The following is a 23221-nucleotide window of genomic DNA, read 5'->3' on the forward strand; positions in this document are numbered from 1 at the left end:
GCTCATCGCTGTGATGAAGAGGAGAGAGACACAGGTCCAGGGTCACGGGCACTGATGGACCGAGGACAGAAACCTAGAGCTCCTTGTATCATATCACACGCTGTGCTAGGCCGTAGGCATCCATCTCTACCCATGTTTACTGACAAGAGCCTGTGGGTGTCATGGGACTCGGGACTCTAGGCCAGAGTCAAGGCAAATGGATTCAGAACAAATCCCTCCCCATCACTTACAAAGATAGGTTTTTCCCATTTACTTAGTTCTCACCAATAATTATCAATAATATATAAAGTTTAGCTGAATCCACTAGAAATCATTGTTGCAATCAACAAACTTGGCAGTAATGTTTGTGGGATGAGTCAGCTACTTGGTCTTTGTAGCATGTCCACGGCATGCAGCACAGGTGGGTGGCCCCTGCAGCAAGGAGCAGCACACGCTGTGGCAGGAACATGTCTAAGCCCCATAAATCAGCAGGGCTGGGGAAGTGTCAGCAGTTTTTCTGGGCAGATCAAAGGTGAAGGCTGCTTGTACTGAGGTTCCGGCTCTCTCGGGAGTGGGGGTGGCCGGGCTGGGTGGGAGGCACAACACTTCTCTAGTTTTACAGGTGGGAACACGGAGGCCCAAACAGTTTAAATAACTGGGCAAAGCTTGTATGGGCAGACTAGGGTCTGAAGCCAGGTCTCTGCTCCCAGGCTAGTGCTTTGCCATAACCTCAGAGAGCACACACAATAGCAAAGCTCAGCTCACAAACATGGCCAGAATCAACTGTAGATCTACCCAGCTTCAGCTCCTAGCCAACACCATAGGCTCTGTCTGTTCTGTCCTTGGATGGACTGTATGGGCAAGAACCAGGTCTGTCGAAGAAAGAACATAATGTGCTGATCATAATCACGTACACCAAGTCTAGCTCTCGTGTTGGCCATTGGAATACACTCCTGGGGCTATTAAGTTAATAAAAGGCATCTTATCACACTGTCCTATAGAATCAGAAGATAAACATTCTTGATGAGGGAAGGGTGTGTGTGTGTGTGTGTGTGTGTGTGTGTGTGTGTGTGTGTGTGTGTTTCCTTCCTTTGAGAGGCAGACCTGAAAAAAAAATCCAGGTTCAAAGGAAACTCAGGACTGGGTGGCTGCTACAGAGACCCCTGAAACCAGCTGCACATGTCTGTCACCCAGGGTTGTCTTGGCTTCAACAGAATGAGGTGGTTGCAGACACGAGGACAGCGGGGCTTTCACTGAGAGGAGGCTCTTAGCTCCTGGCTCTTTGTCCACTTTGTCCATGGGCTAGGCCAGACTTTTGTATTCATAAAAAAGGAGTCACTGGGACTAGCAGTCTTCCACCCCCCTAGAGCGTACATCTCCAAACCTCAGCTGTTACCAGAGTCTCTGGTCCTCCTTTTTGGGACCTTTTAAGATACCCCTTCTATGCTCTCATTTCCTTCTTGATGCCTGCTCAGTTCAGTTCTGCTCTAGCTCCTCTGCAACCGCCAGAATAGAGCTTGCACTTCCCCATCTGTGTGAAGTGAAGAAAGCGACCTTGATTTTCCTTACTGTGTGTTTCAAATGGAAGAAAAACTGGAGGCGACTTCAGTCAATGTGAAAGCAAATGAGAAGCTGGACAAAGTCTCTAAAATGACAGCCTGCATGGCACTGAACCCTTGGATTCTATCACCCAGAAGAATGACCCACTCCCACCTTCCCAGCCCAGTATTGCTTCTCTAAAAGATGAGACTTAGGTCAACGCTGAAGCTGGTGGCAGAGCCACTACCCCATTTCCATCAACAGCAAGTGAACATAAGAATAGCACTGGGCAGCTTCTGGGAGAAGGCAGGTGTGCTAGGAAACTGGAGGGGTGGAAGGTTCAAGGCCTTGGTAAGGTCATTCCAGGTGGGAATGCATTCCTCTTCCCACCTTAACTGGTACTACCGGGACTGCCTTCCTAGCACACAATTAGTGTGTAGGCAACTGCTTTTCAACAAAGGAGCCAAAAACATACAATGGAGAAAGAAACACCTCTTTAATAAATGGTGCTGGGGAAATTTGAATGTCATATGCAAAAGAATGAAATTAGACCACTATCAGATACTATATACAAAAATTAACTCAAAATGAATTAAAGACTTACATATAAGACCTGAAACAATAAAATACATAGAAGAAAACATAGGTACTAAACTTGGTCTCAGAAAGGTTATTGTGAACTTAACACAAAGGCAAGGAGTGTAAAAGCAAGAAATAGAATAAAAATAATAGCAAAAATAAACTAACACGTTTCTGCACAGACAGCAAAAGAAACCATCAACAAAACAAAAAGGCAACCAACCAAACGGGAGAAGATATTTGCAAATGATACTTCTGCTAAGGGGTTAATATTAAAAATGTATAAAGAACTCATACAACTCAACAACAAAAGAATTAAGCAATCCAATTTAAAAAACCGGGCAGAGAACCTGAACAAACACTTTTCCCAAGAAAACATACAAATGGCCAACAGATATATGAAGAGATGCTCAACTTCACTAGCTATCAGGGAAATGCACATCAAAACCACAATGATACCACATCACATCTGTTAGAATGACTGTTATCAATATGACAAGAAATAACAAGTGTTGGAGAAGATGTAGAGAAAGGGGAACCCTCATACACTGCCGGTGGGAATGTAAATTGATGCAGCCACTATGGAAAAACAGTTTGGAGGTTCCAAAAAAATAAATAAATAATAGAGCTACCATATGACCCAGCAATCCCTCTTCTGGTATCTGCCTGGGAACTTTAGAAATGTTTATTTGTAAAGATATATGTATGTTCACTGCAGCATTCATTATTCACAATAATAGCCAACACATGGAAACAAGTGAAGGGTCCTTTGATGAATAACTGGATAAAGATGATGTGGTACATACACACAATGAAGAACTGCGCAGTCATAAAAAATGATGAAAATATATAAAGAATATATTGCCAATTGCGACAAATGGGCAGATCTTGAGAGTATCATGTGAAGTGAAATAGGTCAGATGGAAAAGGATAAGAACCATATTATTTCACTCATTTGAGGAGCTTAAAACACAAAGCAATACCTGAACAGACAAACTCATAGACACAGACAATATGGTATGATGGTTACCAGAAGGGAGGAAGGGTAGGGGAGGATGAAGAGAATAAAGGGGGTCAAATATATAGTGATGGAAGGAGACTAGACTTTGAGTAGTGAGCACACAGTGCAATATACAGATGATACATTATAGAACTGTATACCTGAAACTTGCATATTGTTATTAACCAATGTTACCCCAATCAATTTAATTTAAAAAAAAGAGAATGGGAATTTGTTCAGAAAATTTAGAAATTATCTTAGGGGATTAAACTTTTCATTCTACTACTCCGGGGGCAGTGTGCCTCGTACCACACATACTTCCAAAGAAAGCAAACCTGTTGAGATGTCATCAGGGGAACACCTGGGTTCAGTCTGAGCTTTTGATGGCTGAAGATTCTTCATTCTGATTGGGGAAAGCAAGAAACCACGTTAGTTATTTGACTAGGGCTTGCTTGAAAGGAATGTGTCCTTACATGATTTAAAACAGCGATGGCCTCTTGAATCCAGCACTTGTTAGCCTGGTACTGAGACCGTCTCGCAGCAGAGACGACTGAGCCAAACTTGCAAAAATAAAGTACTTTTGAATAAAGTACCAAACTTGCAAGATAAATAATTTGGGGCAACAAATTGCAAAAGTCTCCTTCATAGAAGAGTGAACTTTTGCTCAGAATTCCCTGACTTTCGATAGCTGAGTTTTCCATTTGCAGTCCGTAAAGACTACTAGAATAACTTTAATTGTGCTTTGACATAAGAACTATTTAAAAGTATGGACTCAGTGTAGGTGAATGTTATGGGTGCTGGAGCCTGTAATGCTCACATACCCATGTCCTCCATGATACTGTCTACCTGTGCCAGGCACTGTGGTTTTAATGCACCGGGGTCTACACCCCAGTGTGGAGCGAATGGCCCTGAGGTCACCTACTGCTGTCCAATGTAATAAAGATCTATTATCCTCCCACATTATTGCTCTCTGTGTGAGGAAAAAAGTAGACTGACATTAGATCACAATAACCTTTTTGATTGGTCATATATAAGGGTAACTGTATGTCCAACCATCTACGGCAAAGCAATTCTACCTACTTTGGTGCCTGATGCAGGGTGAGTCCATGTTTTGAGGTGTTTTTTGTTGTTGTTTTTAAATTGTATTATCTTCTTTTAAAATTATATTTTTAGTGATTTCAGAGGTGAAGGGAGAGAGAGAGAGAGAGAGAGAGAGAGAGAGAGAGAGAGAGAGAGAGAGAAAGGCATCAATGATGAGAATCACTGGTCGGCTGCCTTCTGCATGCCACTACTGGGTATCGAGCCTGCAACCCAGGCATATGGCCTGACTGGGAAATAAATGGGGACCTCCTGGTTCATAGGTCAACAGTCAACCACTGAGCCACAGGCTTGAGTTTTTTAATAAAGTAAAAACTGAGTATTTCTTCCCTGTCTGATAGTTAAATACAGGAAAAAAAACCTGAAATCCAACTAATCAAAATTCTGACTGGATTTTATTTCTGATATACTTGCTTTTGATAAGAAAGCAGCAAGTAACAACCAACCAAACTGATAAAGAGAAGGAGCATTAGTTATTGAAGAGGGCACCGGATGTCCCAGAGTCACGACAGATTCTGTGACCTGAATTAGATATGCCATCTACATAGAGAATTTGTATTTACTTCTGCCTAAGTTGTCAAATACATTTCCTGTCTTATTCCTTGTTCTGTTCTTGCAAAGATGGAAAGGATGATAAAACCTTCTACATTAGTTTCAGGGTGAAAAAATTTTTGGGGTCTAACTATCTGGTTTAACCAAAAAACAAAACCAATCAAGAAGCCCATTCCCTGGCCCCGGCCGGTAGCTCAGTTAGTTAGAGAGCATCATCCCAAATGCCAAGGTTCTGGGTTTGATCCCCATTCAGGGCGTATGTAAGGATCAGCCAATGAATGCATAAATAAGTGGAATAAATCTCTTTCTTTCTTTCTCTCTTCAAAATCAATAAAAAATAAAAAATAAAAGAAGCCCAATCCCTTAGCATCCCCTAAACATTCTACTTACTGTTTCTCAATTCATTATCTTTGTGCCCCCAAACCAATATAATCAGAATTAGCCATGTCCCAGTTTAAACATTTGACTTACCTATGACTCATACAATTCTCAAAGGAATGTTTCAGATCATCTGGGATCATCATAGTTCTTGGTTGTACCTGAGGAAGACAGTCTCATTTAGAACATTGTCTAACACTGCATTTCAATGTTCATAAACTGTATGTGCCACCTTGGCAAACTCAAGTTGTTTAATATCGGAGTCAGAACTGTATCCTTTTGTGATATGAATGAACCAGAAGGAATTACCCTGCTCACATGTCATAGGGTCTTTGTTCTTCCCTGGTTATCAGATTTTGAAGTTAGATACCTCAAGATTAGTAAATCTTCCAAGTTTCTTTGGTGAGCTCACCACACCATTCTTCAGATTTCAGGTCAACTATCACTTTTTCACAGGCACTACTGAGTCCTGGATGGCTGCTCAATGATCTCATTGCTCCTAGGCTGCCTCGACTAGAATACTCATAACCTTTTCATTGTCCTAGTAGTCATTTGCTTAATGTCTGGCTTCCCTTATAGACTTTCAGCTTCCTGAGGCCATAAACCACATCTCTATTTTAGTATTTCCAGGACCTTAAGAAATATTTGTTGACCAAATTAGTGGATGAATGAACTCACTTTGAAGCATACATGAAGGTGTGAAGTGTGCCCTGGTGACCCCACACTAAATAATGGAGCACCAGTAATAATTATCCAAGCCACATCCTACTTAGGATTTTTATTTTATTGATATTCATCTATTTTATGCTTTTACTTTTAAAAAATAATTTTCTGTTGCTAATCATTTTCTTAAAATGAGACATAATTCACATACTATAAAATCTACCACATTGGTGTCCAATTCAGTGGTTTTTGGTATATTAATAAAGGTGTACAGCAATCACCACAATCGGCTTCCAGAACATTTTCATGACTCCTTTATTCAGGAGTCATTCCACCTCCCCCAAGTCCTCAGCAACCACTATTTTCTTTCTCTATGGATTCACCTACTCTGGACATTTCATATATATGGAATCGTACAATATGTGGTCTTTGCTGTCTATTTTCTTTAAAAGTCCTGTAGCTCTGTAGTGAGTTTTGAAATAAAAAATGTGTGATTCTTCCAACTTTGTTCTTCTTTTTCTACATTTCTTTAGCTATTCTGTAACTCTTGCATTTCCATATGAATTTTAAGATCTGCTTGTCAATTTCTGCAAGAAAGGCATCTGGGATTTCAAGGGCAATTGCCTTGAATCTATGGATCAATTTGGGGGACTGTATTGCCACTTAGCAATATTAAGTCTTCTAGTTCATGAATGTGGGATTACTTCTATTTATTTAGGTCTTCTTTAATTTCTTTCTATAATATTTTATAGTTTTTGTTGTACAAGTCTTACATTTCTTTTGTTAAATTTATTCCTAAGTATTTTAATTTTTCAGGCTATTGCAAATGGAATTGTTTTCTCAATTTTTTGGATTGTTCATTGGTAGGGTATAGAAATAAAATTAATTTTGTCCATTGATCTTATAGTCTGTAACTCTGCTGTACTCGTTGATCAGCTCTAATAGTTTTGTTGTGTGTGGATGCCTTAGAACTGTCCATATATAAGATCACACCATCTGCAAACACAGTTTCACACCTTCATTTGTAATCTGGGTTCCTTTTATCCCTTGCCCATCTCTGTCATCGCCAGGCTTACCATTTTCACTTCCTGGCATGTGGAGCACAGCTGCTGGTTCCTGCCCAGCACGGGGCCTCTCTGGTTCCTCCTGGCCTGAGGAGAGAGAGGAGACAGAGAGGAGTGAGGAAATGCTGTGGTATCTGGGGCAGCAAAGAAGTGGGAAGAGGGTGGAGTGGTGAGAGTGGTTAACAGTTATTCCTTCCATAAAACAGAGATGGACACTCTGGTCTCAGCCCCATCCTGGGTGGATGTAGAATCGAGGCTTGACTGCAGCCTCAGTAGGTTCCGAAAGGGTTTATTTAGGCAGGAGGGCTGAGCCAGAGACCCGGTGGTGGCCTTGGGCCCCTGAGACAGCGATACAGGGATAGGAGGGAGCTGGGGATTGAACCAAGGTCTGCCTTTTCGACCTGAGCACGTAGTTTGAGGGGCTGCACTCTCCCCATTTTATACAAGGGTCCACCATGGGGACATAAGGACCTCCAATGGCTTGAGGAAAGTGAATAGAAGACTTCCCTCCGCAAACCTTTCATTGGCCCCACAACGCATTGCCCTCTTTTCTCACACCTTAACTCTCCAGCCTACACTGTCCAGCACCAGGTGGCCCTGCTCCACTTCCCGAGAGTCACAATTTGAGCCAAAAGCAGAACTGGAGCTGGTGCGAGGGTCCCGAGCTCCTCCACCTCTGGGGAACAGAGGCTGCCCCCGGCCAGGGACGAGAAAGCTCCTGGTCGGCTCAGCGCTGCTTTCTCCCTGACTTCACTCCTGCCCTGGCTGAAGGGAGGCTTCCAGGTATTTCCACTCCGCCCACCGTGTGGTGAGGGAGCAAGCGGGAACTTGAGACTCCTGTTCTGCCTGGGGTTCTCTCACCTCCTTCATGCCCCTGACGGCAGCGTCCTGAGACATGCTCGCAGGAAGCGCAGACCACGGGGAGGAGGGTCCTGGGACCCGCAGACACCACTCTGCACAGAAGCCTTCTCCTGCCACTGGATCGGCTTGTTGTGACACCTGGGCCCTGAGCTGTCCCTGCTGCCCTGGGAGGTGTGCACAACAGGAGGAGGAGGGACATGTTTAAGCTAAGTGGGGAGTGCCTGGGGTGCTCCTACGTGACCTCTGCCGGGTGGGTCCCCATGGAGCTTCACACTGGGGGTGTGAGGACGAAAAACTATGGACAACGTTGGACTCTTCCAACAAATGTTTAAAATGCACTTCATTTTTACTGGGTGCTTTAAAAGAATCGACTCCGTCTTACCGTGCTATGGGTCGGTATGTTACAGTATGAGTGGGAATGACTAGATTCATTCACCCCACAACAACACACTCACTGTGAGGCTACCATGTGGAGGGGGTGGTGACAAAATTCCTGGCCCCAGGGAAGACCAGGGAAGAATACAAACTCGTTCATTTGCCCATTCATGAGGGACTGGGATCCTGAGATAAATGAGACACAGCCTCCACGCTGTCACCACACAGCAGGCTGTGTACAATCGTGTAGTACACTGAGGCCCCTGGGAGGGGTCTGAGAAGGTTAAAGAGGAGGCAGTGCCTGGGTAGGTGAACAGGAGGGGGCAGGAGGAGGGCATTCCAGCCCAGAAAATACTGTGCAGCTACACAGAGGAATGACCAGCCGGCACCTGGGAGAGCGCGGGGTGTCTGGATTGTCCTGTGGGAAGAGGGACGCAGTGAGAAGAGACACTGGAGAGGAAGTATCCTGTGCTGACTCCTCTACTTCTGGGCCAATTCAACCTTCTCCCATATCTTCCCTGAGGTTCTAGGGGTGGAATGTCCTGGGGCTGAGCCCCTCCATCCACCCCTCACATCTCTGAGACTGAGATAGCCCCCAGAATCTGCGATTCAAGGTTGGGGGCACCAGGTGTCATAGAAGAGGCAACGAAACTCTGGGCCTCCAGAAAGGAGAGAGGCAACGTCCGAATGGAGGGATCAGGAAGAGCCTTGGAAAGAAGTTGATGCAAACAGTCTGGGATCCCATGTTCTGTCGGCTGCAGCTTCCGCCCTGCCGTCAGGCTCTGCCGCCGAGTCCCCTTCAGCAGTGGCAGGAATAGAAGGTTCAGAGCCCGGGCCCCGGGTTGTATTAGAGAGTCGCAGCCACTGAGGAAAGAGGCTCTGAAATGTTAGAGGTTCTCCTTTCCCAAGCAGCTGTCCCCAGGAGAGCAGATGTCAGCTGTGACTGGTGAGTGACAGTAGCCTCTGTCCCCTGGCTAAGGTCTGATGCAGGTTTCAGCTGGACCAGGAAGCCAAAGCCTGCTCTTCACATGTCACAGCTGGAAACATCTGGATATCTGAGGTCAACGTCTGCCACGTTCCCAAGATCCAGCTCATGGCCCGAGTCCTTGGCCCCCTTCAATCTTTGGTGTCTCTCTCTCTCTCTCTCTCACCTGTCTCACAACAAAAACTGAAAATGTAAGTAGCAGATGGTGACTTTAAAAATAGCACGATTCAAGGAGCACTGATAAATTTGCCTCTGTACTTCCTTCCCTTCAGCACCTCTATTCCTCTTTCTCCTTTTCACTCCTGCCTTAGCTGACAGAGGTCACCTGGCTCAACTCTTTCAACGAACACCATGAGCAAAATGTGGCCCAGAAAGGTCAGGGTGCCTGTCACACAGCTCAACTATTTAGTTTTCCCACCAGAACGTTCTCCGGCTGAAGGGTCAAGGGACAGCGGGCTCTTAGGATCCATATAAGGGGATAAAGATGCCTATATCCCTTAGAATACAAAAAGTGGTGCTCAGAGAACTGTTTTCAACATGTCAAAATAACCCTATGACAATTAAACATTGTCCTGATCTCTGAAAATACCAGCCACCTCTGTAGTTTTATGTAGCTGAATGTAGTTTTTAAAATTATCTTGCTGGTCACTCGGAAAAACTTCACACACACACACACACACACACACACAATAAGCAACAGCCATGTACCTGCCGTTCTGACTTATTAAACTTGGTTATTATTACCATTTTATTTCAGGTCATTGGTGTTCATGATTACCTCCCTTTAAGATGGTCTTACAGGGGTGGGCAAACTTTTTGACTCGAGGGCCACAATGGGTTCTTAAACTGGACCAGAGGGCCGGAACAAAAGCATGGATGGAGTGTTTGTGTGAACTAATATAAATTCAAAGTAAAGGAGCGGAGGGGAGAGCAAGAGAACCGGATAGAACAGCCGGATCCAGCCCGCGGGCCGTAGTTTGCCCACGGATGTTTAGTAGTTATATATGTTGTATCTATATCAACAAGAGAAAAACTTAGGCGTTTACAAGGTAGTTTCTGTGGTGGTCACCAGCTTTCAAAAACTGAGTGTCAGTGAGAGAAGTCTTAGAAAGATTTCTTGAGGATGAGTACATTGGAAGTCGCCCTTCCTGTGTATTTTCTCAGCTATGGCCCTGCGCCCTGTCACTAGCCAGGGCTTTTTGTCACCGGGCTGCTAAAAGCAGAGGCAATAAGTTCTCACCTCTATTCTGACTCATTAGACTGGAAAACAACGGATCAGAGAGGAGACAGCGTCCCGGGGGCAGGAATGCAGAGTCGGGTGCCCTTCACCCTCCATGAGTGACTGTGGGCTCTAGTCAGTTACACCCAAGCCTGGCAAGCAGGAAAGGGGGTGCAGCGTCTTGGCAGTGGCCCCCACACATCTGCTCTGCCTGCCATGGAGCTGAGTGAGCTGCCTCCTGGCCTCACTCATCCACCTATCCAGTGACACTTTCCTGTCCTGGGCATCATGAGTGGACGCCTTGAGTGGCAGGTGGCAGTCATGACTAACTCCTGGCCTCACTCATCCACCTATCCAGTTACACTTTCCTGTCCTGGGCATCATGAGTGGATGCCTTGAGTGGCAGGTGGCAGTCATGACTAACTCCTGGCCTCACTCATCCACCTATCCAGTTACACTTTCCTGAGTGGACGCCTTGAGTGGCAGGTGGCAGTCATGACTAACAGGGAAGCCGCTCCACAGTAGAGGTTTTCATGGGGGACGTTCAGGCTCCGTTTCTTTGTCTTCGTTTCCTATCTTTCTTCTTTGCGAGCTTTGCCTCTCCCCTTTCATCTCCTTTCTTGTATTTCTGTCTCCTTATGTCTCCCTGTGTCTCTTGGCTCGGCTTCCCATCTTTCTGTCTCTGAACCTGTTTCCTCTTTCCCTCTCTCGTCAGGGAGGCCTGCGCTCCAGGCACAGAGACACCTGCACTGGCCCGGAACAGCTCCCGGGCAGGAAGGAACACCACCTGGCTGTGGATGATCAAAGTCCTGCCCTTGGACCTGTGACAGTGAAGAGGGAGCCGGGGCAGGACCTCTGCACCACACCCAGGGCCAGGAGGACTGGTTGGCAGCAGGGCTGCCTGCAGCTCTCAGCAGGTCCCCACTTAGAGGATAAAGGGAGAGATAGCATGTCCACAGGGCATTCCACTCCCATGAGATGCATCATTGCTCATTGCTTTCCAGAAAGGAGCAGCTGCGGCTGTTTACCGCACAGCAGACATGCTCAGGCCTTCAGGTCTGCAGCCAACGACTGAGATCTGAGTCTGTGTGACGGGCTGGGAGCTGACCTGAGATACCTGCCAGGTGTCTCAACAGAACAGGGACGCAGTTGTGCTATGAAGGTGGCAGAATATGCCTCTCCCAAACATGCCAATGGGCCATCAGGGTTATTTGGAGCCAAAGGCACTTTATAAGGCCGCAGGTGCAAGGAGGGTGCACTGACCCCCTTTTTCTTCCTAAAAGTAGGAAATAAAACCCCAAAAGGAAGAGGCCCTCCTTACACCAGAAGGAAAGCAACATCCTTATCATAAAGGACCAGAAGATGAAGCTGAGGGAACTCTCTGCAAACAGACCTTGTTTAATAACTCTTCTCCCCTTTAGCCTCCCCGTGCAGTTGAGTTACTTTTCCACAGTTGCCTCTCTCGTATAAAAACGTTTTGGCCTTGCCACTTCTTTGGGTCTTTGTTTCTGTAGGAGGGCACCCGTGTCATGTAAAACATGGTAAATAGATGTGCGTGCTTTTCTCCCCCTAATTTCCCTAATTTGTCTGCGGTTAATATAATCCTCAGGCCCAGCTGAAAGCTCTAAGATGGAAAAGGTTGCTGAGAGAGAGAGGGAGGGAGGGAGGGAGGGAGGGAGGGAGGGAGAGAGAGAGAGAGAGAGAGAGAGAGAGAGAGAGAGACCCGTGAGGTACCAACAGCAGTAATGGACTTGTGACCTGAGTCCCCCAGGGACTGACTTTTCGGGCTGTGCCCATTGTCCCAGCCTGGGAAGCTGTTGCTCTGGGCTGCCCTCTAGTGGCCACCCATGAGCACTGCCGCCATGAAATTCCGAGCCCAGTTGAAGGGGAACCTCTCACTGCCCTGGGCCTTATTAATGCCTTCCTCCCTGTGTCCTGGGGGCCTGGAGTCAGTGTCTCTGCACGTGTGCTGAGACCCAGAGCAAACCTGGAGGAGGTGGCACTAGGTGCACAGTGTGGACAAAAGGGGCCACATGCTGACCTGACAAGCTCAGGGGAGGCCTGCATGACAGTCTTGCAAACTCAGAGACCTAAAGTAACCACAAAGGATGGTCTGAAATTAAACTTTAACTAAAGGCAGTTATGGTGGGTAGTTACGTCCTAGGCTGGTATCTTCACTGACAAGGTCAACCTTTACCTTAACTGAGCCTATCTGTCTTTTTGCATCTATGATAACATACCCTTGAAATGTCTGGGTAACTTGTAACTTCCCTTTTTCTGGAGCCCCTGGGGCAAAACCAAATGTGGTGGGGGCCAGGACAGATACCACAAATTCCTTCATTATCATTTTAATTGTTCCTGCACCCACCTAAGTATGTGTCCATCATTTTACTTTTTATCCAATCCCAGGGGTTTCCCACCGCTTTGCTTTATCCCACCTCCTTAATCTATCACCAATGTGACCTGCCATTCTCCGGAGCATTATCTCAATTCGTTGAGGTTCTGCTTCCCGGCATATGTCGACAGTTTGGCTCAAAGAAACTCACAAAAATTCTTTACAGGTTTCAGTGGTTTTTTCACGTTAACATTACGAAGTTCAAGGAGACTAAATGACTAGAAGGCTTCTTGCTGGTTCTGCCTGGCCTGCCAACGCCAGCGTGTCCCCGCTCAGCCCCTCTGTCGTGGCGGCAGGCACTCTCACCTGCTTGCCTGTCCTGGGTGTTAGGGGATTCATGAAGTCACCCCAAAGCACAGCCCTGCCCTTGACCCTCAGTGCTGTGGCCAGGCCCACCCAGCTCCATTGTCCCTTCCACGTAAGCCCGCCCCCTGTAGCTGAGCGCTCAAAGCTCTGCAGGCAAGTCCTGTGTGCTCAGTCGCAGGTCTGCTTCCCGGGCCCTTCCTCACTATCTTCCGAGCCGGTGAGATGCCACTACCTCTGGATCCCGCCCTGGCTCCACTCCGTCTCTGTTCGCTTCTCCCGCCCCCGCCCTGATGTATGTTGGGCAGCCCTGTGCCTGTCCCTGAGCCCTGCCATTTGTGTAGGCAGGAACTGACCTGCTCATCCCTGTATGTGTATTAAACCAGGTAAAAAGGGCCCCGAAAGCACATCCCCTGACGTGAGGGCTGGTCACGACGTGGCCACAGTTACAGAGCTCCGGCCAAATGCTTTAGGGGCGCAGCCTCCTGCACTGCCCACATCGTCCCGTGCTGGGTAATTTTTCCGGTGAAGAAACTGCTCGTGTCCCGAGTTCTCTCTCTTCCTCCACCTCAGGGAGGTGCTGACGTCACAAGCACCATAAATTCTGGAGGCCCTCGGTGAGGCGAGGTGTGGTTCAGTCCCTGAAGGTCCCAGGGCAGATGCCTCAACATGAAATGTTTAATTTCCCTTTTTGATGGTTCTCTCCTCAGGCCTTTATTCTTAGCTCTCGTGGACCTGGGGGCCCTGAGCGAGGTGATTGGCTGGGGCTCGTTCATTTCACTTAGCAAATGTCTCCTGAACACCGGCGATGTCCCAGGCTCGGGCTGTGCTAAGGAGACAGGAAGTGTCTTTGGAGTCACATTCCTGTCATCCTACAAGTGCTATTGGTTTCTTCGCAATTAAAGAAAAAAAAAAATGAGTACCTTAGATAAGCCATTTGGAACTTGAAACGTATTTGGCAAATTCACTTCCTTCCTCCATGAATTCAGAGAAGTGGCGGAGGCATGAGGGTATCTGAGTGATCAAAACAAAAGCCTGTTAGAACCACAGTCTCTGGTGTGAAGGGCGAGGCCCTTGGCTATTCCAGAGAGAAGCCATGGGGCATCCCCGGGCGGGGCAATCCACCACCTCCTCCCGTGGACCATGTCCTTCCTCCAACCACTTTTTCCCTGGAATTTTCTTGGCGGTTTGCAAGTGAAGTAGTGATGCTCTTCATAGGGAGACACACCTGCGGGCCGGTGTGGTTCATTTTATTACAGTATGAGAGTTCTAAATGTGCTTTAAGTATTAGCGAGCCTTGGCAAAGCAGTTGTGACACAGAACAGAAAGGGTTTTGTCAAAAATAAACAGCTTGGAACCCAGAGCTTTGGCCAGATGAGGAATTTCTAATCCTCGGGAATTGCTGATACTTACTAGTAAACAAGCCAGCTTTTCAGAAGACTTTGCATTCCCACCTGTCCTCCCCAAAGCTCAGGGCACCTCACAGGTGTGGTCCATGCTGTCTTAGACTTCCTGTGAGGCAGGTGGGTGTCATTTCTCTCAACAAGGGTCCAGCGCTGCCCAAACCCTCCCCGTACAGACACGTGGAGAGCTCCTTTGACCACTGCAGGTCATTCTCCTTGCAACTAGCTCGAGGTTGGCTGGCTGGAGAAAAAGCCACCCCTTCCCTTCCCATCTGACACGCCAGGACCTGGCTGTGAAAGTGAGCAGGTTCTGAGGGCACCTAGTTGTGTGCTGGGCCCGCCTTGTTCAAGCCCCTGGCCTGCACCCCCTCCCACTGCTACCCAAGACTGTACAATTGGGGAACACTTAACATGGGTTTCTCAGCTGACCAGATGTGTGGCCTTTCTCCCGTGTGTATTAAACCAGGTAAAAAGGGCCCCGTGTGACCTTTCTTGCAGCCTTTGCCACCAGCAGCTGAGCTCTTACCTTTTGGGGAGGCTGAGCACGAGGGGCTTGTTTCTGAGGCTGGCCTCACAAAGCCAGGGGATATTGTCAAACTTGGGAACCGAAGCCTGGAGAGAAATGGAAAGAAATCATTTTCCAAAATCTGTCGCGCTTGACCAGAGCAAGCTGATGGCAGCTAGACAGCACTCAATACATTTTCGTGAGCAGTTACATTTAGTTAACTCTTTTGAGTTTCCCATAAAATGGCCAAGAGCAAACAGTGTCGTCCCCGTTTTACGGATGAAGAAATGGAAGCTCAGCCTGTTTGCCGGGTCACGCTGGTGGCGAGTGGATTCAGGGTTCCCGACTTTTGTGTCCACTGTGTCATGTGTTCTCTGTCCCTTTGCTTCTGGGTCATGTTCATCTGTTCTGCACACTCGGATGCTTCCATGCACTCCGCTGAGTATCAGCAACCTGCTAGTCAACGTCTCTGGCTGAGTCGGCCACCCTCATCCCTTCTCCAGGCAAAGAGAAGGACATTAACTTCGTTCATCCACTTCGCAGCTGTGCGGCTTCGGACAACCTCTGAGCCAACCACAACCTCCCTGAGCCTCAGTTCTGTCCCCTATGAGGGCGGGACGACCATCACACGTCACAGGCCAATGCAAGGGACAGAAGGCTCCCGGGCAGCAGGATGTTTGCCTGTTTCATCCACCGCTGTGTCACCAGCACCTAAAACAGCGCTAGATCCTTGTAGGGATTCGGTGACTGTGTCGAAAGAATGCACGGATCCTGGGAAGTCCCCAGCCAAGGGCCTGACTGCATGCTAGGAACTCAGTAAAAGCAGCCGTGCTTAGCTCTCTGCGTCCAGCCCAGCCTCCACCCCAGCCCTTCGGATGCCAGGTCCCCAGTCTTTCGGTTGCGGGGTTGCTTTCCTGGGCTCTGAGCGCGCGGTCCCCGAGCGGGAGTCTCGTGAACTGCCACTAGAGGCAGCAGCGAGCGCGCCGGCGCAGGGAGGGCGCTCTGGCCGCGGAGGTTGAGGCGGCCCCGGAAGTGCTCCGCCGCCGTCGCGACCCCGGCGCCCCGGACGGGGAAGGAGGCGGGCGTCGGTTCCCCCGGCCGCGCTTCCCTACGAACTGGCGGGCAGGTGGGTTCCGAGGGAGTCCTGTTTCGGGGCCTCCTTCCTGGCTGGGTGGCGGGGCGGCGGCGGGCGTGCGGTGCCCGGGCCGGGGTCCCTGCTGCCGTGACGGGCCCCGGGGTCGGCTCGTGCAGCCAAACCTGCCGTGGTCTCCGCGGCAGAAGGGCGGTCCGGCCGTAAGAGCCTTTTCCGAAAGCACATTTGCTGGCATTTCTGACGCCTGGCTTACCCACTGTGGCAAACGGGCCACTGTCTCCGATCCCCACAGATTTTTATCTTTCTAAGTTGGATGATAGCTTTTTAGAGGGTGGTGACCTCAGTTAAAGGATCTTTAGTTTCTTTGAATCATTGGTTTTGGCTAAATGAAACGTGGAGCTCACATTTGTATGATGCAGTTTACTGTTCAGACCTTTTAAGTAACAGATGCCTTTGAGAACCCAGTCAAAGCTCTGGGTCCTGTCCCTGTACGTTTCCAGCGACAGGCATGCAGTGACAGGGCTTGGGGACGCTCTGAGCCCATCCACAAACCTCAGGGGTGTGAACCCCGAGTTAAGAGCTGGTTTGGAGGGAGGCACAGGCTTTGGGGTGAGACTTTGCATATGGCTCCACCACTGACCATTGTTAACTTGGATGAGTTACCTGAGCAATTTTACTAAGCTTTTTTACTAAAGTGGAACTAACTAGCCTGCAGGATTGTGGACATGGAATGAAAGAAGAAGCTACTTGAGGCACTTGGCACATTGTAGGCACTCAATGAGTGACAGCTGACAGATGTCTATTATCCCAGGGAAGGTCATTTAAAACCTGAAAGGAAATTTTAATGTTATTATTATAACAGGGTCACCACGTATATTTTGCTCAGATTTTTAATAAAGTGAGTTGGTTTGATTTTAACTCAGCCCTGCCCTTAACCTTCAGCAGTTTTATAGGTTCATGGTCTGTCTTTTTCTAGGAACTTGGCTGTGTTGTCCTGCCTCAGAGAAGAAACTCCTCTTGCAGGCCTTGCCTGGGTTGCAGCCTTTGAGAACAAGAGAAGGTCGGCACAATATCAACCACAACACAGCATGGGATTTCCGGAGAGGTCTTATTTCAAGACTTTATAAAGAACAAGAACCACATGGACTTCTGCATGGGAAATTGAACTGGCCTGAGTCTGAGGGGAAGGATAATGTGTGCCCAACCTGTAACTAACACCACGGAGGTCAGGTGGCAGAAAGTCTTATATGAGCGACAGCCCTTTCCTGATAACTACGTGGACCAGCGGTTCCTGGAAGAGCTCCGGAAGAACATCCATGCCCGGAAATACCAGTATTGGGCTGTGGTATTTGAATCCAGCGTGGTGATACAGCAGCTGTGCAGTGTCTGCGTTTTTGGGGTCATCTGGTGGTATATGGACGAGGGTCTTCTGGACCCTCATTGGCTTTTAGGGACTGGCCTGGCTTTGTCACTGATTGGCTATATTTTGTTCGATCTCCTTGATGGAGGTGAAGGACGGAGGAAGAGTGGGCGGACCCGGTGGGCTGACCTCAAGAGCGCCCTGGTCTTTATTACTTTCACATACGGTTTTTCGCCTGTGCTGAAGACCCTGACAGAGTCTGTGAGCACTGACACCATCTACGCCATGTCAGTCTTTATGCTCTTAGGCCACCTCATCTTCTTCGACTATGGTGCCAATGCTGCCATTGTGTCCAGCACCCTGTCCTTGAACATGGCCATCTTTGCTTCTGTCTGCCTGGCCTCACGCCTGCCCCGGACCCTGCATGCCTTCATTATGGTGACATTTGCCATCCAGATTTTTGCTCTGTGGCCCATGTTACAGAAGAAACTGAAGGCATGTACTCCCCGCAGCTATGTGGGAGTCACAGTGCTCTTTGCGTTCTCAGCCTTGGGGGGCCTGTTGTCCATTAGTGCGGTGGGAGCCACACTCTTTGCACTTCTGCTGGTGTCTATCTCCTGCCTCTGCCCTTTTTACCTCATTCGCCTACAGCTTTTTAAAGAAAACATTCATGGGCCTTGGGATGAGGCTGAGATCAAAGAAGACTTGTCCAGGTTCCTCAGCTAAGTTACGGAACTCCATTCTGTTATTCAGGCAAGCTGATAGACCAGCCTCCCAACTAGGATCCAATCGAAGGCAGAGATCCATTCTGGAAGCAGCAGGCTGATGTGGTGGGAGAACAGAGATCCAAAGAAGAAGTGAACCAAAGGCTTTGGTGGTGAAGGTGCTGTCCTTTCTGTCATTTGGTGGATGAAAAAGCTTTCTGGGGCCCTCAGGCATAGTTACCTCCCATGTCTTACTCACTGTAACAAATGGAAGTGATGTGGTTTCTATTTATTAAAAACAACATATCCAACAAATTGTGTCTTGGTTTTTCTGTAAGCAGAAGGCAGATAGAAGGGGCATGAAAAGTGAAGAGATAATAAAAACACACAAGTGTGTGTTAATAAAGTCACTTCTCTACCCTTTTCAATGTACTAATTCAGGCTCCGTTATTTACCTAGAGCTCAGATCCTAGAACTCTGGATGCCATGTCTAGTTTTGTTGCCCAACACTATAGAATTGGTCTCTTAATCTTAACTCAGAGTTTCTACTTCGTTCTTAGTGAAACATGAATGTGCCATAATATACAGCAAAATGCTGGGGGAATTCAAAGAGGATGGAGGTCAAATTGAGCCGGAGTATTAGGAAATATTTACTAGAGGAGATGCCATTTGAAGTTAGTCTTGGAGGTTAGGTGTGATTGAAGTGGCCAAAAGATGGTCTAGTGGTGACCCCTCCTCTGCCCCAGCAGAACATCTAGTCAGAATTTGGGCCTGGCTTCAGATCTTTAGAATGCCAAATGAAATTCTAACTGAAATCTCAATAGCTGTCAATGTGATTTTTAACCTGAAATATGACTTGTGGATTCTGTCAAAAATCAGGCTCCCCAAAACACTGCATGCAAAATGTGCCCACCACTGAAGCACATCTGTTCTTAGCAAGCACGAAGGTGGCAGTGTCAGATGGGAGTTCCACGTGATGGGGAGGAAAAATTGGAATGGGAGGCTTGAGTAACAATTAGGGGCCTGTGAATATTTGTGAGTTTGGGCTTTACCCTGCAGGTAATGAGCAGTCCAGCTGACCTGAGGGGGAGTAAGTGGTCAGATCATAGGCTAGTTACTTCACTTAACTGTGTTTCATTTTTTTCATCTGGAAAGTGGGAATGAAAGTACCTCTAGCACTGTGATGATTAAATGAGATAATTGCAAAGTTCTTTGAAGAATGCTGGACACAGCACTGTATAAGTGTTAGCTATCATTACTGTTGTTACTAAGGTGACATGTAGGAGACTTGTGGGCAGAGCCAAGACACAAAATGCATCCAGTGGCCCCAGAATAGCTGGTCCCTCCCTCATGTAATCATTCTCTTGGGGAAAGTTCCTGAATACTGTCCCTTCTCTCTAGAAGTTAATTCCAAATCAAATCTCATCAGGGCACCCGTGTTCCCCTAAGAAGTAATGTTTTTAATTCTCTGAACACAGACCTCTCAAAGATGTCTTGAGCATTGATTTTAGTTTGGACGAATAACTAGAAAATCTAAATGAGAAGAATCAAAGGGAAAGGAGGCTGGCCTACGAAAACAGTCAAGACTAGCACGCTGGGCCTGAAGGGAGGCTCCAGGGAGATACAAAGTCACTGCCTACAACAGTGTTAGCGGTGCAAGGGAATGTGGGTTAGCTTCACAAATCTTGACATAGAGGAGCAGACCCCCTTTGAAGTTTGAGCAGGGCAAGTTTAAGACACGAAAATACAATTCAACACACTCTCTACATGTAACACCTAGAAGTTTCACAGGCCAGGAATATAAATGGATTCCAAAAAGGTTTGGGGGAAAACGCAAATAAAAAAGCTGTGAGTGTTCTGTTGAGAAATCCCAAGCCTTTGAGTGCTGCTACATGAAGGATGAAGAGGTTCACTAAGGCGAGCTTCTCTGGGTCACTGCAGGTGCAGGGATGTCGGCCGGGACAACCATGCTGTGAACTAATATGGCAGCTTCTGGGTAAGTTTCCCATAATATAAGTACAGTGATGCAGGCAGTCTCTTAAATTTAAAGCAGTCTCAGAGTGCCAATAGAATACAGGGACAGGTGAAAATAGGTTAATAATAAAATAACAACAATACAAGAATAAACTCCTGTACTTACAACTGTAAACCTCCTTTTGCCAAGCCCTGTAATAATGATTTAGATCTCCAGAGAATATTATGGTGTGTGTGTGTGTGTGTGTGTGTGTGTGTGTGTGTGTGTGTTTGGGGGTGGGGTGGGGGAGAAGTGGGAATGGAAGGGGGAGAGGGTCACAGTAGCATTGGCATTAAAACCCCAACGTGCCAAATACTTGTTTGCATAAGAAACTGGACCCTTCCTCCTGGCTCTGCTTCTTTTCCAGGTTTTAGGTAAAGCTGGAGGTTGGTTGGTGGTGGCAAGTGAGAATCAGGAGGGCAGACTGGGGAGGTGCATCCTTCCAAAACGGTACCAGGGATTGTAGCTGGGATGGAGGGATCAAGGACAGGTAGAACTACAGGGCGGCAGGTGTGCTTTATTTGGGGGCATGATGGGGCTGACAGGTGATTGCCATGTGCAGGGACCTCAGGGCAGTAACATGCACTGGTCCTGCATGGCAGCCAAACTGGTGTCTGTGCTGTGCCTGTATGCTATGTCCGTTCTGCAGACTTTTGAGTGAGCCTTTGGGCAGCTGGCTTAGGTTGTGGATTTAAGAATTCATGCTGAGCATATTTGAGAAAGCACATGGAGCCATCATTTGCACCTCCAAAGCCAAAGGCTCAAGGTCAAGAAAAACAAAAACAAGCCAGCAGAGGGCATCAGTCACACAGTTTTATAATATTTCAAACAGGCTGAATGCAGGAAAATTGGCTGGGACACAGTGCCATCTTGTGGAAGTTATTGATAGTCCCTTTTATACAGAAATTTAATAAGAGTCTTGGGATTCTTGCTGAATTGTGCTTAGGGAACTAGCTGAGCCCCACAAATTCAGGAAATAAATAGCACACTGGTACTTGATAAATTATAATAGCTACATTTTCGAGCACCCAGAGTGTATCAGGCACTGTGTTGGGCATTTTATATACATTATCTTACCTATGTCTCTTAATCCTGCCATGCAGGTATTATTTTTACTTTCAAGTTGAGTAGACTGAGAATACCCCCAACATCTAACAAAAATCTTTACTCTCCGCCGAGGCCTATCTCTACTCACTTTTTACCATTCACATTTTATGATGTTTGGTCTCATATTGAGCACTAAATATATGACATACTGTTTTATGTGCTTGTGATATATCTATGACTCAAAGGTCCTTGACCTAATAGAGCTTACATTCTAGCAGAAGAAGACACAGAATAGACCTAAGAAGATAATAAAAGCCACGGGGAAAAGTAATGGCATTAACTAAGGGGGTCAGGGTAGGTCTCATGGAAAAGGTAACATTTCACCAAAGACTTGAAATGCGTGAGGGAATAATCCAGACTCCCAGGGGAAGAGTGTTCCAGGAAGAGGAAAGAGCTGAAAGGTTAGCTTTTCCATCGTGTTACTTGCAGCTTCAAAAAATATACTGTCGTCAGCTGTCACCCACTTGCATGACTTGTTACTGTCTTGAGGATTCCTGAGTCTCTCTGGCCCCTGGATTTGCTAAGGGTTCTTTACTCTGTGCTTGCTCATGGCTCCTGCTCACCAGGGGCTCTGAAGATGTGACCTGGGTCTGAAACTCAGGACCCAATACAACTTACTGTAAAATTTGATTAAAAACAATGGGAGTAGCAGTTTATATGCTTGACTCATTTAACAGCCACCACCTTAACCGATCTTAATATGTCAGCAGTACTGCGATTCAACAGTAACTTGTAATATTAAAAAAAACACAAAAATGGGTGTATATGTGGGTAGTGGAGGTGGCTGGTGTGTCAGATAGAGACTGTCATATTCTAAAGGGCTATGGAAGCATTTTTCTTTTTCAGCAACCTTCTCTTTCTGTGGGTGAGGTCCATGTTTTTAAAATGGATTTACAATTGTAAAGATTTATTTCAGAATCTCATGGAACTGCCCTGAAGATTCCAGTATCCATTTTCTGAGTGTTTATTTTTAAATTAAAAAAAAAAAAAACAGTTCTAAAACAGATGTTGGCCAGTACAACATTTTTTCAAAGTCTAGGATGAAAAGGACACAAGTACATCATACTCCAAAGCCACTGGAAGTGTCCGTATCTGCCAACGAACAACAGACGTTATTTCCTTATCTCCTTGTGGCTTTCCACTTGTAGGATGTTTGTTGAAACATCCCTGTCAGTGTAGCTGCGGTGCCCACAGTTCATAGACATTTACTTACCAGTGAAACTCGGTAAGGAAAGGATTGGAAGTTTGATTTTTCCTTACCTTTAGTTCTCTTTTCTCCATCTCTTAGATGTCTTGGGTTTTTCTGGCTGGAGACTGGGGAGCTCTAACAACCATCACTGGTCCAGTGGAAGACAGCTACAGGTACCTTCTGAACCTAATGCCTTTTTATTAGAAGCCAAAGCAAAGTTAACGGGACTACTTCAATTTCAACACCACTGTGTCGTTTTCTCAACCAACACTTACGTGATTTAGAGTCTTGCGTTACACCATTCCATTAGAAATGCCAAGTTTGGTTTCCGATTGGCTGAAATGAGTTCTATTGTTCCTTTCTTTGTCAGAGGTCAAAGCCAGCATGTTCTAGAATGTTAGCTTGCAATGGGTCAAGAGGATAACCTGGTTCTAGAACTCAAATAGCTTATTTTATTTTGTAAGCTACTTTACTCCTGTCACTCCTCTGGGGCTCCCAATAACTAGAACATTATGAATTCAAGGCAGGTTTGATGCATACATAAAGGGATGAGGGTATTTAAGAAGTGTTATTTTATTACAGGCACAGTGGTTCATTCCTTCTGATCATCCAAGTTATGGTCAATACAGAAGAATGCTGTATTTTTTAAACTCTCAAATGTTGAGGGAGGAGGTAGGGGCAGGGGACTTGAGCAGAGGCATATTATGAAACTTAGAAACACTACAAACAGCAAATACATGTGAAAAAACCTTCCCATGTTTTCATTTTATTCCAGGCGGCTCCCTCCCACCTTTTCCCTTGCCTACCTAAGGTGAGGAAGGGACCACACTTCTTTGCTGAGATGGGTATGGCTGCC

General features: G+C 46.8%; 2 protein-coding genes across 4 annotated transcripts; one reads left to right on the forward strand and one right to left on the reverse strand.

The window, feature by feature from the left end:
- Nucleotides 1–1996: 1996 nt before the first annotated feature.
- On the reverse strand, nt 1997–16226 carry LOC308237265 (uncharacterized protein C1orf105; the record flags this gene model as incomplete). The annotated part of the gene is made up of 6 exons (XM_080647813.1): nt 1997–3500; nt 5219–5286; nt 6865–6939; nt 13914–14004; nt 14920–15005; nt 16011–16226. The coding sequence occupies 6 exons, from the start codon at nt 16224–16226 to the stop codon at nt 3380–3382; spliced, it is 657 nt and encodes a 218-aa protein (XP_080503939.1). The 3' UTR covers nt 1997–3379.
- Nucleotides 15765–18367, forward strand: PIGC (phosphatidylinositol glycan anchor biosynthesis class C). Of its 3 annotated transcripts, none has more exons than XM_080648930.1 (2): nt 15765–16024; nt 16968–18367. In XM_080648930.1, exon 2 carries the CDS (start codon nt 17184–17186, stop codon nt 18075–18077), a length of 894 nt encoding a protein of 297 aa, XP_080505056.1. In that variant the 5' UTR covers nt 15765–16024; nt 16968–17183; the 3' UTR covers nt 18078–18367. The 3 variants fall into 3 exon arrangements, with proteins under 3 accessions (XP_080505056.1, XP_080505058.1, XP_080505057.1); XM_080648932.1 differs by having other exon boundaries at nt 16023–16191; nt 16968–18361; XM_080648931.1 differs by lacking the exon at nt 15765–16024 and adding an exon at nt 16027–16889.
- The last annotated feature ends 4854 nt before the right edge of the window (nt 18368–23221 follow it).

The sequence above is a fragment of the Plecotus auritus genome (genome assembly GCF_963455305.1).
Source record: "Plecotus auritus genome assembly, chromosome: 12".
Lineage (NCBI taxonomy): Eukaryota > Metazoa > Chordata > Mammalia > Chiroptera > Vespertilionidae > Plecotus > Plecotus auritus.

Coding starts and splice junctions, on each gene's coding strand:
- PIGC (XM_080648930.1), top strand. CDS start 17,184: ATGTGTGCCCAACCTGTAACTAACACCACGGAGGTCAGGTGGCAGAAA.